The following is a 13,076-nucleotide window of genomic DNA, read 5'->3' on the forward strand; positions in this document are numbered from 1 at the left end:
GGACTGTTGTGTGTAACTGACAGATGCACACACACAATACACATGTTAATATTTTTAAATGTATGTAAATTGTAAAGTCTAATGTATTTTTCATTATGTGTCAGACCCCAGAGAGACGAGCGTCGTCCAATGGGGATCCTATTCAACCATCTCCCTCTCTATCCACCATCTGTTCTCGCTCTCCCTCTCCCTCCCTGTATCTCTACCTCCCCCCTCCCCTTGGGTGAGTACCTATCTCCTGAGTCCAAATTAAGCCCACTGTCACCCAGCCACCAGCTGAGACTGGCTTGGTTGAGCATTACACACCATTACACCCACAGGCACAATGCTGGCTTCCCTAAAGAACATGCATGGTTGGCTGCGGTCAGGGGATGATTTCAGATGATCTCACATGATCAATAGTATGAAATGGAGAAAAATGCAGTAGGTTTTTCAACTAATACTGACAAAAACATTTGACTATGTAATGTGTGTTATACCTAGAGTAGAGCTCGTCAGACATTTTATCTTTCCTTTCTGTTTTTAAGAGTTATTATTTGTATTAATTTCCCTTCTATTCAGTAGGGGGGGGGGGGGGGGTTCTACTTGGCTATAGACCAGGGAACATTTGGTTATATGATTTTGAATTATAAGACCCCTTGAAGTATAAAAAAAAAAAAGATAAACAAAAATGATTTTATGGAAAATTGAATTTGACCTTACTGCTAGAAGCCCGTACAAACACACTGACCCCCCAAAAAAATTAAAAGGTAAGTTTGTTCTTTAGTGTTTGCTCTATATCTGAGAGACAGTAGCATTATCAGGAAACCTTTGTTATATATATTATTATTTATTTATTTATTTAAACCCCTATTTTTGGCACTAAACAGTCTCATTATATTTCCAATAATTGTTTTAATTGGTACCGGGGAACCTTTAGATGAGTCTTATGAGGCCTGTGGCGTCCTAAAGCAAAACATGTATCTGTTGGTGAGAGTCTCACCTTTCTACAGAGGGGTCATATTGGTGTGTAGCCCAATCTGTTCAGACACTACAGACAGAAGTTGGCAGCCCGGCTGACTTCAGACGAGTCTCTGTCACTTCTCACAGCAGATGAGGTGGATTGAGACGCATCCAATGCAAAAAAAAACAGATCTCCATCTTAAACTGACAGATTGTTAAAGGGATGTATGCTAATTAGATTACCGCAGGGTCGACTCTAGGGGGGTTTAGGGGTGCGACTTACAATGTTGAAACAGTGTCCACTCAAAGACACTGGAGAATGAGACCATCTGGGTTTCGGTAGTCCTTTGAGCTAAAGGCTTGGGGAGCTAAATGTGTGTGTGTGTGGGGGGGGGGGGGGGGCTGACCTTGGTCTGAGAGGAAGTCCAGCATGGTCTGGAGCAGAAAGGAGAGGTGGCGGACAGACAGGCCGGGGTTTCCCATACGACGGGATGCGTACACCAGCTCATGGAGCAGACGCATCTGTACCGCCGCCCAGCCACGGTGGGAACCTGGGGGAGAGGAGATGATTTTAATGTTAAAATGTACATGTTCTACATTAACCATCCCAGCCCCTCTGAAAAGACACACATACAGAGGTCGGAGCAGAGGGCAGCCATACTACTGCACCGCTGGAGCTGGTTCTAGGGATTCAATGCCTTGCTCAAGGGCACAACTGCAGGATATATGGCATGCAGGATTTGATACCAGTAAGGGGGAGGGTCATCCCAACATTCTAGTACAAGAGCAACATGTGAGATTGTGAGCTGTGCCCGTTGGCTCAATGTTATTTGTGTTCTGCAGCAGAAATCTTGAGAGGAAGCGAGAGAGAGAGAGAGAGAGAGAGAGAGAGAGAGAGAGAGAGAGAGAGAGAGAAAGCATGAGCGCGAGAGAGAGAGAGAAAGCATGAGAGAGAGAGAGAGAAAGCAGAGAGAGAGAGAGAGAAAGCATGAGCACAAGAGAGAGAGAGAGAGAGAGAGAGAGAGAGAGCATGAGAGAGAGAGAGAGAGAGAGAGAGAGAGAGAGAGAAAGCATGAGCACAAGAGAGAGAGAGAGAGAGAGAGAGAGAGCATGAGAGAGAGAGAGAGAGAGAGAGAGCAGAGAGAGAGAGCATGAGAGAGAGAGAGAGAGAGAGAGAGAGAGAGAGAGAGAGAGAGAGAGAGAGAGAGAGAGAGAGAGAGAGAGAGAGAGAGAGAGAGAGAGAGAGAGAGAGAGAGAGAGAGCAAGCATGAGCACGAGAGAGAGCAAGCATGAGCACGAGAGAGAGCAAGCATGAGCACGAGAGAGAGCAAGCATGAGCACGAGAGAGAGCAAGCATGAGCACGAGAGAGAGCAAGCATGAGCACGAGAGAGAGTAAGCATGAGCACGAGAGAGAGCAAGCATGAGCACGAGAGAGAGTAAGCATGAGCACGAGAGAGAGCAAGCATGAGCACGAGAGAGAGCAAGCATGAGCACGAGAGAGAGTAAGCATGAGCACGAGAGAGAGCAAGCATGAGCACGAGAGAGAGAGAGAGAGAGAGAGAGAGAGAGAGAGAGAGAGAGAGAGAGAGAGAGAGAGAGAGAGAAGGAAAAAAAGATAGCCTACTCAGAGGTAAATAAGAATCAATTTCTCCCTGAGCAACACAGTCTGTGGGGCTAAAAAAACTCGTGACCAAGATGCTTGTCCGTCATAAGTGTTCCCTCTACTATTGGAGGATATTATTAATAAATATATATATTTTCTGTCATGTGCAAAAATCATATTAATGCAAATCTCGCCTAAGCCATTTCCTCCTCCTGTGGCGCCCACGAAGCAATCTATATATAGCAGCATCCACCTGTCTGTAACACCATGTGATGCTACCGCTGCTTATCTGAAGGGCACCAATACAGAGGAAGACACACTGTGGCTGCTGCTCTCCCTCTCTCCCCCTTGCTCTCTGTCACTCTCTGCATGCATGGGAGCTCTGTATTAACTCCTTAACTGCTACACTGAACAAAAATAAAACGCAACATGTAAAGCGGTAGTCCCATGTTTCATGAGCTGAAATAAAAGATCCCAGAAATGTTTCTCTCAAATCTTGTGCACAAATTTGTTTAAAATCCCTGTTAACATTTCTCCTTTGCCAATATAATCCATCCACCTGACAGGTGTGGCATATGAAGTAGATAAGTAAAAAGCATGATTATTACACAGGTGCACCTTGTGCTGGGGAAAATAAAAGGCCACTAAAATGTGCAGTTGTCAAACACCACAATGCCACAGATGTCTCAAGTTGAGGGAGCGGGCAATTGGCATGCTGACTGCAGGAATGTCCACCAGAGCTGTTACCAGAGAATTGAATGTTAATTTCTCTACCATAACACGACTCCAAAGTTAAGAGAATTTGGCAGCACGTCCAACCGGCCGCACAACAACAGACGTGCAACCACGCCAGCCCAGGACCTCCACATCCAGCTTCTTCACTTACGGCATCGTCTGAAACCAGCCACCCGGACAGCTGATGAAACTGTGGGTTTGCACAACCGAATAATTGTTGCACCAACTGTCAGAAACGCTCAGGGAAGCTCATCTGCGTGCTCATCGTCCTCACCAGGTTCTTGACCTGACTGCAACAGATGCATATCTGTATTCCCAATCGTGAAATCCATAGATTAGGGTCTGAATGTATATTACATTTACATTTAACATTTACATTTAAGTCATTTAGCAGACGCTCTTATCCAGAGCGACTTACAAATTGGTGCATTCACCTTATGACATCCAGTGGAACAACCACTTTACAATAGTGCATCTAAATATTTTAAGGGGGGGGGGGGGTGAGAAGGATTACTTTATCCTATCCTAGGTATTCCTTAAAGAGGTGGGGTTTCAGGTGTCTCCGGAAGGTGGTGATTGACTCCGCTGTCCTGGCGTCGTGAGGGAGTTTGTTCCACCATTGGGGAGCCAGAGCAGCGAACAGTTTTGACTGAGCTGAGCGGGAACTGTACTTCCTCAGTGGTAGGGAGGCGAGCAGGCCAGAGGTGGATGAACGCAGTGCCCTTATTTGGGTGTAGGGCCTGATCAGAGCCTGGAGGTACTGAGGTGCCGTTCCCCTCACAGCTCCGTAGGCAAGCACCATGGTCTTGTAGCGGATGCGAGCTTCAACTGGAAGCCAGTGGAGAGAGCGGAGGAGCGGGGTGACGTGAGAGAACTTGGGAAGGTTGAACACTAGACGGGCTGCGGCGTTCTGGATGAGTTGTAGGGGTTTAATGGCACAGGCAGGGAGCCCAGCCAACAGCGAGTTGCAGTAATCCAGACGGGAGATGACAAGTGCCTGGATTAGGACCTGCGCCGCTTCCTGTGTGAGGCAGGGTCGTACTCTGCGGATGTTGTAGAGCATGAACCTACAGGAACGGGCCACCGCCTTGATGTTAGTTGAGAACGACAGTTTGTTGTCCAGGATCACGCCAAGGTTCTTAGCGCTCTGGGAGGAGGACACAATGGAGTTGTCAACCGTGATGGCGAGATCATGGAACGGGCAGTCCTTCCCCGGGAGGAAGAGCAGCTCCGTCTTGCCGAAGTTCAGCTTGAGGTGGTGATCCGTCATCCACACTGATATGTCTGCCAGACATGCAGAGATGCGATTCGCCACCTGGTCATCAGAAGGGGAAAGGAGAAGATGAATTGTGTGTCGTCTGCATAGCAATGATAGGAGAGACCATGTGAGGTTATGACAGAGCCAAGTGACTTGGTGTATAGCGAGAATAGGAGAGGGCCTAGAACAGAGCCCTGGGGGACACCAGTGGTGAGAGCGCGTGGTGAGGAGACAGATTCTCGCCACGCCACCTGGTAGGAGCGACCTGTCAGGTAGGACGCAATCCAAGCGTGGGCCGCGCCGGAGATGCCCAACTCGGAGAGGGTGGAGAGGAGGATCTGATGGTTCACAGTATCGAAGGCAGCCGATAGGTCTAGAAGGATGAGAGCAGAGGAGAGAGAGTTAGCTTTAGCGGTGCGGAGCGCCTCCGTGATACAGAGAAGAGCAGTCTCAGTTGAATGACTAGTCTTGAAACCTGACTGATTTGGATCAAGAAGGTCATTCTGAGAGAGATAGCGGGAGAGCTGACCAAGGACGGCACGTTCAAGAGTTTTGGAGAGAAAAGAAAGAAGGGATACTGGTCTGTAGTTGTTGACATCGGAGGGATCGAGTGTAGGTTTTTTCAGAAGGGGTGCAACTCTCGCTCTCTTGAAGACGGAAGGGACGTAGCCAGCGGTCAGGGATAAGTTGATGAGCGAGGTGAGGTAAGGGAGAAGGTCTCCGGAAATGGTCTGGAGAAGAGAGGAGGGGATAGGGTCGAGCGGGCAGGTTGTTGGGCGGCCGGCCGTCACAAGACGCGAGATTTCATCTGGAGAGAGAGGGGAGAAAGAGGTCAGAGCACAGGGTAGGGCAGTGTGAGCAGAACCAGCGGTGTTGTTTGACTTAGCAAACGAGGATCGGATGTCGTCGATCTTCTTTTCAAAATGGTTGACGGAGTCATCTGCAGAGAGGGAGGAGGGGGAGGGGGAGGAGGATTCAGGAGGGAGGAGAATGTGGCAAAGAGCTTCCTAGGGTTAGAGGCAGATGCTTGGAATTTAGAGTGGTAGAAAGTGGCTTTAGCAGCAGAGACAGAGGAGGAAAATGTAGAGAGGAGGGAGTGAAAGGATGCCAGGTCCGCAGGGAGGCGAGTTTTCCTCCATTTCCGCTCGGCCTTCCGGAGCCCTGTTCTGTGAGCTCGCATTGAGTCGTCAAGCCACGGAGCGGGAGGGGAGGACCGAGCCGGCCTGGAAGATAGGGGACATAGAGAGTCAAAGGATGCAGAAAGGGAGGAGAGGAGGGTTGAGGAGGCAGAATCAGGAGATAGGTTGGAGAAGGTTTGAGCAGAGGGAAGAGATGATAGGATGGAAGAGGAGAGAGTAGCGGGGGAGAGAGAGCGAAGGTTGGGACGGCGCGATACCATCCGAGTAGGGGCAGTGTGGGAAGTGTTGGATGAGAGCGAGAGGGAAAAGGATACAAGGTAGTGGTCGGAGACTTGGAGGGGAGTTGCAATGAGGTTAGTGGAAGAACAGCATCTAGTAAAGATGAGGTTGAGCGTATTGCCTGCCTTGTGAGTAGGTGGGGAAGGTGAGAGGGTGAGGTCAAAAGAGGAGAGGAGTGGAAAGAAGGAGGCAGAGAGGAATGAGTCAAAGGTAGACGTGGGGAGGTTAAAGTCGCCCAGAACTGTGAGAGGTGAGCCGTCCTCAAGGCATCAAGCTCATTGATGAACTCTCCGAGGGGACCTGGAGGGCGATAAATGATAAGGATGTTAAGCTTGAAAGGGCTGGTAACTGTGACAGCATGAAATTCAAAGGAGGCGATAGACAGATGGGTAAGGGGAGAAAGAGAGAATGACCACATGGGAGAGATAAGGATCCCTATGCCACCACCCCGCTGACCAGAAGCTCTCGGGGTGTGCGAGAACACGTGGGCGGACGAAGAGAGAGCAGTAGGAGTAGCAGTGTTGTCTGTGGTGATCCATGTTTCTGTCAGTGCCAAGAAGTCGAGGGACTGGAGGGAAGCATAGGCTGAGATGAACTCTGCCTTGTTGGCTGCAGATCGGCAGTTCCAGAGGCTACCGGAGACCTGGAACTCCACGTGGGTCGTGCGCGCTGGGACCACCAGATTAGGGTGGCAGCGGCCACGCGGTGTGGAGCGTTTGTATGGTCTGTGCAGAGAGGAGAGAACAGGGATAGACAGACACATAGTTGACAGGCTACAGAAGAGGCTACGCTAATGCAAGGAGATTGGAATGACAAGTGGACTACACGTCTCGAATGTTCAGAAAGTTAAGCTTACGTAGCAAGAATCTTATTGACTAAAATTATTAAAAATGATACAGTACTGCTGAAGTAGGCTAGCTGGCAGTGGCTGCGTTGTTGACTTTGTAGGCTAGCTGACAGTGGCTGCGTTGTTGACACTACACTAATCAAGTCGTTCCGTTGAGTGTAGTAGTTTCTACAGTGCTGCTATTCGGGGGCTAGCTGGCTAGCTAGCAGTGTTGATTACGTTACGTTGCGTTAAAAGAACGACAATAGCTGGCTAGCTAACCTAGAAAATCGCTCTAGACTACACAATTATCTTTGATACACAGACGGCTATGTAGCTAGCTATGTAGCTAGCTACGATCAAACAAATCAAACCGTTGTGCTGTAATGAAATGAAATGAAAAATGTGATACTACCTGTGGAGCGAAGCGGAATGCGACCGGGTTGTTGAGTGCGGAAGTTCTATTCAGTAGACGTTGGCTAGCTGTTGGCTAGCTAGCAGTGTCTCCTACGTTAAGGACGACAAATAGCTGGCTAGCTAACCTCGGTAAATTAAGATAATCACTCTAAGACTACACGCTCTAAACTACACAATTATCTTGGATACGAAGACAGCAAAGACAACTATGTAGCTAGCTAACACTACACTAATCAAGTCGTTCAGTTGAGTGTAATAGTTTCTACAGTGCTGCTATTCGGTAGACGGTGGACGTTTGCTAGCTGGCTAGCTGCTGGGCAGATAGCAGTGTAGACTACGTTAGGACGACGAAATACGAAGTTGCAATAGAAGTGCTGACTGTTTCACTTTGTTGTCCTCTTTCTTTTCCTTTTTCTTCTGTCCTTCTTTTGTCCTTATTTTGTCTTCCTTTCTTCTGTTAACTAGATATTTTTTGTTGTTATTCTTTGTAAGCTAGCTAGCTTCTTCGTATTAATATTAATTGACTGATTTCCTTTAACTCAGTAAAATTGTGGTATGTTGAGTTTATATTTTTGTTCAGGGTAAATAAAAGGTATCCTAGAACCTCTCTCGCTCTCCCCCAGCTAAATGTCTTCTGTGGTATTTTCGAGGGAGTATTCAAGGTGTCTGGGAATCCAATTAGCACCACCATGATAATGACACGCAGCACAATGCTCAACCTGTCACAAACACACCACCCTGTCAGTGTCTATATCAAAAGGGACTGTACCTTCTGGTCGGAGACTTAGCAATTTCATGTAAGGGGACGTTTGATACTACTGTCCTCCCCTACAGTCATTGGGGGGGGTGGGGGGGGTGGGGGGGGGGGGGGGGTAGCCTAGTGGTTAGAGCGTTGGACTAGTAACCGAAAGGTTGCAAGATCAAATCCCCGAGTTGACAAGGTAAAAATCTGTCATTCTGCCCCTGAACAAGGCAGGTAACAGTTCCGAGGAAGTCATTGAAAATAAACATTTGTTCTAAACCGACTTGCCTAGTTAAATAAAAAGGTACAGAAAAAATGTACAATTTAAGCATGAAGAGTGCATGGTAGCTTATTGACTTATTGTGAGTTTGTGGTCTTTGAAACATGTCCTCTGAACTGAGGGAAAGAGAGAGACAAAGAGATAAAAATATCCTGAGGGAGGGATGGGAGAGAGAGAAAGGATAAAGAGGAGCGAGAGGCGGTCCTCTCAACCTGGTAAAGAGGAGAGTACTGAGGGCTCCCGAGCCAATTAAAAACCAATTCGCTCGTTCATCTCTCTGCCCGCCAGTCCTGTACCCTGTTGGAATGCACTTTTGAGCCCCATTTCCTCTGACGTTACCCTCCTGCACCAGGGGCCTGGCTAGCTCTCCTCGCAGCTCAATTATCTCCCACCTGACACCTCTCCTCAGGCTGAAGGTCTCAGAGGCATGACTGTAGTAGAAAGGCATGCTGCCTTATAAACAACCTGGAGGTCGGTCTTTGTTTTGTAAAAGAATATCGGGAGGAAGAAATCCAGTCGACACACATCACAATAGTTTTCCTCTCTTCCCTTCACTGTTCCATAGAAGTGGAGGTCAACAACAACGCCCCTCTCTCTCTCGGTCTGACAAACTCTCCTCAAGTGAGTCCTTTGAACGAGGATCACAGTAGAGATATAGATGACCCTAAATCGTTGTTTTGTTTGTCAGCGTTTCATTTACGCTCCAACCCCTCGTGGTGGAGTGGGTCGAGCAGGGTGAGGTTCAAGAGCCTGTGGTGTACAGCAGCTTATCCTGAGGACCATGAGTGTGTGTGTGTGTGTGTGTGTGTGTGTGTGTGTGTGTGTGTGTGTGTGTGTGTGTGTGTGTGTGTGTGTGTGTGTGTGTGTGTGTGTGTGTGTGTGTGTGTGTGTGTGTGTGTGTGTGTGTGTGTGTGTGTGTGTGTGTGTGTGTGTGTAAGGCAGAGTGGCGGTTTATAAAGGCCTGGGTCAGTGCAGGTCTCAAATCAACTGTGTCTCTCGATGCGCAAAGTGGTGCCTTGAATACGTATTACCCCTGAGAAGAGCTCTTGAAGGGGAGACCCTTTAAATAAAGCTCACGGCAGGGGAAGGCAATGTTATTACATTTCTCACTTTGAGTATTGATGTTACTGAAACAGGTGTGTGTGTGTGTGTGTGTGTGTGTGTGTGTGTGTGTGTGTGTGTGTGTGTGTGTGTGTGTGTGTGTGTGTGTCTTTTATTGATGATTTGAAAGTTCTAGGGGATCCCTCACCAGTGTATAGGACACTTTTGAGAGGAGAGGCATATCCAATCGGGTACCTTTGCTGAAGTCTTTGGGGTCAAGGGAGAGGCTGTATCCAGGCAGGGTCTCCAGCAGCAGCTTGTAGCAGGCCCTCCAGCCAGGCTCTGGGATGGTGGGGGCCACACACTGCATGGCTGCTACCCGCTTGAAGAAGGCTGATTTACGGTGGAAACCAATCAGGTGGTAGAGCTCAGAGAGGATGCTGTAACGCTGGATCTTCTCTTCCTCTGACAGCTGAGAAGACAGGAGAGATCATTGGTTGGTAGGTTGACTAGTAGATTATTGAAAAACTATTGCAACCACACACTGCATGTAAAATGTATGCATACATGACTAAGTCAGACTTACAGTCATGCGTTCATAGATTTTACGTACGGGTTGTCCCAGATCTGTTGTCAAACTCAAATTTAACAGAGAAATAAGTTGTATAACTTTGTGTTATCATCGAGGATTTATAATGAACAACAATATAAACGCAACATGTAAAGTGTTGGTCCCATGTTTCATGAGCTGAAATAAAAGATCCCAGAATGTGCCATATGCACAAAAAGCTGATTTCGCTATAATTTTGTGCACAAATTTCTTTACATCCCTGTTAGTGAGCATGTCCTTTGCCAATATAATCCATCCACCAGACTGGTGTGTCATATCATGTCGTTGATTAAACAGCATGGTCATTACACAGGTGCACCTTGTGCTGGGGACAATAAAAGGCCACTAAAATGTGTCGTTTTGTCACACAACACAATGCCAGAAGTTGAGGGAGCGTGCAATTGGCAGGAATGTCCACCAGAACTTTTGCCAGAGAATTCAATGTTTATTTCTCTACCACCTCCAATGTTGTTTTAGAGAATTTGGCAGTACGTCCAATCGTCCTCACAACAGCAGACCACGTGTAACCACACCAGCCCAGGACCACCACATCCGTCTTCTTCACCTGCGGGATCGTCTGAGACCAGCCACCCAGACAGTTGATGAAACTAAGCAGTATTTTTGTCTGTAATAAAGCTCTTTTGTGGGTAAAAACTAATTCCGATTGGCTGGGCCTGGCTCCCAAGAGGGTGGGCCTAAGCCCTCCAGGGCCCACCCTCTTGGCTGCGCCCCGGCCCAGTCATGCGAAATGTATTTCAATTGACTGATTTCCTTATATGAACTGTTACATTTAGCATCTGCTAAATGGTATATAATATTATTCTAAAATCCTTGACGAAAACACACAAAAAGTTGTACAGCTTATTTCCAAATAAATCTCTGAAAAGTTCAATTTGATTTATACAAATTATTAAATATATTATATATAATATATTAAACAAATCTATGGAAAGGATATGAGAACGATCAAAGTCACTGCACACAGTCACTGCACACAGTCACTGCACACAGTCACTGCACACAGTCACTGCACACAGTCACTGCACACAGTCACTGCACACAGTCACTGCACACAGTCACTGCACACAGTCACTGCACACAGTCACTGCACACAGTCAGAACAGGCCGAGCCTCAAGTGAGATTTCCCTCCTACAGAGCAGATCCTGAATTGATCAGGGTTTCAGTTCCTTGCAGGATGGCCTCAGGTACCTGTCAGAAGACCTGTATTACAGGACCGGGCTGTCGGCAGGCAGATCCTCTGGTGATCATCACACAGGAGAGCAGCAGAGACAGGTGCCTGACTACAGGACCTGGAGCCAGAGCATGGTGGGACCTCCTTGGTGTCGACACTCTCCGTGGGACCTCTGGTGTCAACACTCTCCGTGGGACCTCTGGTGTCAACACTCTCCGTGGGACCTCTGGTGTCAACACTCTCCGTGGGACCTCTGGTGTCAACACTCTCCGTGGGACCTCTGGTGTCAACACCTCCGTGGGACCTCTGGTGTCAACACTCTCCGTGGGACCTCTGGTGTCAACACTCTCCGTGGGACCTCTGGTGTCAACACTCTCCGTGGGACCTCTGGTGTCAACACTCTCCGTGGGACCTCTGTCAACACTCCGTGGGACCTCTGGAGCAGTGTCAACACTCTCCGTGGGACCTCTGGTGTCAACACTCTCCGTGGGACCTCTGGTGTCAACACTCTCCGTGGGACCTCTGGTGTCAACACTCTCCGTGGGACCTCTGGTGTCAACACTCTCCGTGGGACCTCTGGTGTCAACACTCTCCGTGGGACCTCTGGTGTCAACACTCTCCGTGGGACCTCTGGTGTCAACACTCTCCGTGGGACCTCTGGTGTCAACACTCTCCGTGGGACCTCTGGTGTCAACACTCTCCGTGGGTGGGACGTGGGACCTCTGGTGTCAACACTCTCCGTGGGTGGGACCTCTGGTGTCAACACTCTCCGTGGGACCTCTGGTGTCAACACCGTCTGGTGTCACTCTCCGTGGGACACTCTCCGTGGGACCTCTGGTGTCAACACTCTCCGTGGGACCTCTGGTGTCAACACTCTCCGTGGGACCTCTGGTGTCAACACTCGTGGGACCCGTGGGACCTCTGGTGTCAACACTCTCCTCCGTGGGACCTCTGGTGTCAACACTCTCCGTGGGACCTCTGGTGTCAACACTCTCCGTGGGACCTCTGGTGTCAACACTCTGGGACCTCTGGTGACCTCTGGTGTCAACACTCTCCGTGGGACCTCTGGTGTCAACACTCTCCGTGGGACCTCTGGTGTCAACACGTGGGACCTCTGGTGTCAACACTCTCCGTGGGACCTCTGGTGTCAACACTCTCCGTGGGACCTCTGGTGTCAACACTCTCCGTGGGACCTCTGGTGTCAACACTCTCCGTGGGACCTCTGGTGTCAACACTCTCCGTGGGACCTCTGGTGTCAACACTCTCCGTGGGACCTCTGGTGTCAACACTCTCCGTGGGACCTCTGGTGTCAACACTCTCCGTGGGACCTCTGGTGTCAACACTCTCCGTGGGACCTCTGGTGTCAACACTCTCCGTGGGACCTCTGGTGTCAACACTCTCCGTGGGACCTCTGGTGTCAACACTCTCCGTGGGACCTCTGGTGTCAACACTCTCCGTGGGACCTCTGGTGTCAACACTCTCCGTGGGACCTCTGGTGTCAACACTCTCCGTGGGACCTCTGGTGTCAACACTCTCCGTGGGACCTCTGGTGTCAACACTCTCCGTGGGACCTCTGGTGTCAACACTCTCCGTGGGACCTCTGGTGTCAACACTCTCCGTGGGACCTCTGGTGGTGGGACCTCTGGTGTCAACACTCTCCGTGGGACCTCTGGTGTCAACACTCTCCGTGGGACCTCTGGTGTCAACACTCTCCGTGGGACCTCTGGTGTCAACACTCTCCGTGGGACCTCTGGGTGTCAACACTCTCCGTGGGACCTCTGGTGTCAACACTCTCCGTGGGTGGGACTCTCCGTGGGACCTCTGGTGTCAACACTCTCCGTGGGACCTCTGGTGTCAACACTCTCCGTGGGACCTCTGGTGTCAACACTCTCCGTGGGACCTCTGGTGTCACTCTCCGTGGGACCTCTGGTGTCACACTCTCCGTGGGACCTCTGGTGTCAACACTCTCCGTGGGACCTCTGGTGTCAACACTCTCCGTGGGACCTCTGG

The 13,076-nt window shown here is 49.4% G+C and overlaps 1 protein-coding gene across 2 annotated transcripts in view; it reads right to left on the reverse strand.

Annotated features, from left to right (window-relative positions):
- Window positions 1-13,076, reverse strand: part of trappc9 (trafficking protein particle complex subunit 9) — a 329,423-nt gene that overhangs the window by 304,569 nt on the left and 11,778 nt on the right. For both annotated transcript variants that reach the window (XM_046325762.1, XM_046325760.1), the window contains 2 exons: window positions 9,519-9,735; window positions 1,350-1,493 (listed from right to left, as the gene is read on the reverse strand). In XM_046325762.1, coding sequence (XP_046181718.1) covers window positions 1,350-1,493; window positions 9,519-9,735 — 361 coding nt within the window. The remainder of the gene's footprint in view (window positions 1-1,349; window positions 1,494-9,518; window positions 9,736-13,076) is intronic.

This window comes from Oncorhynchus gorbuscha, linkage group LG24, assembly GCF_021184085.1.
Source record: "Oncorhynchus gorbuscha isolate QuinsamMale2020 ecotype Even-year linkage group LG24, OgorEven_v1.0, whole genome shotgun sequence".
NCBI lineage: Eukaryota > Metazoa > Chordata > Actinopteri > Salmoniformes > Salmonidae > Oncorhynchus > Oncorhynchus gorbuscha.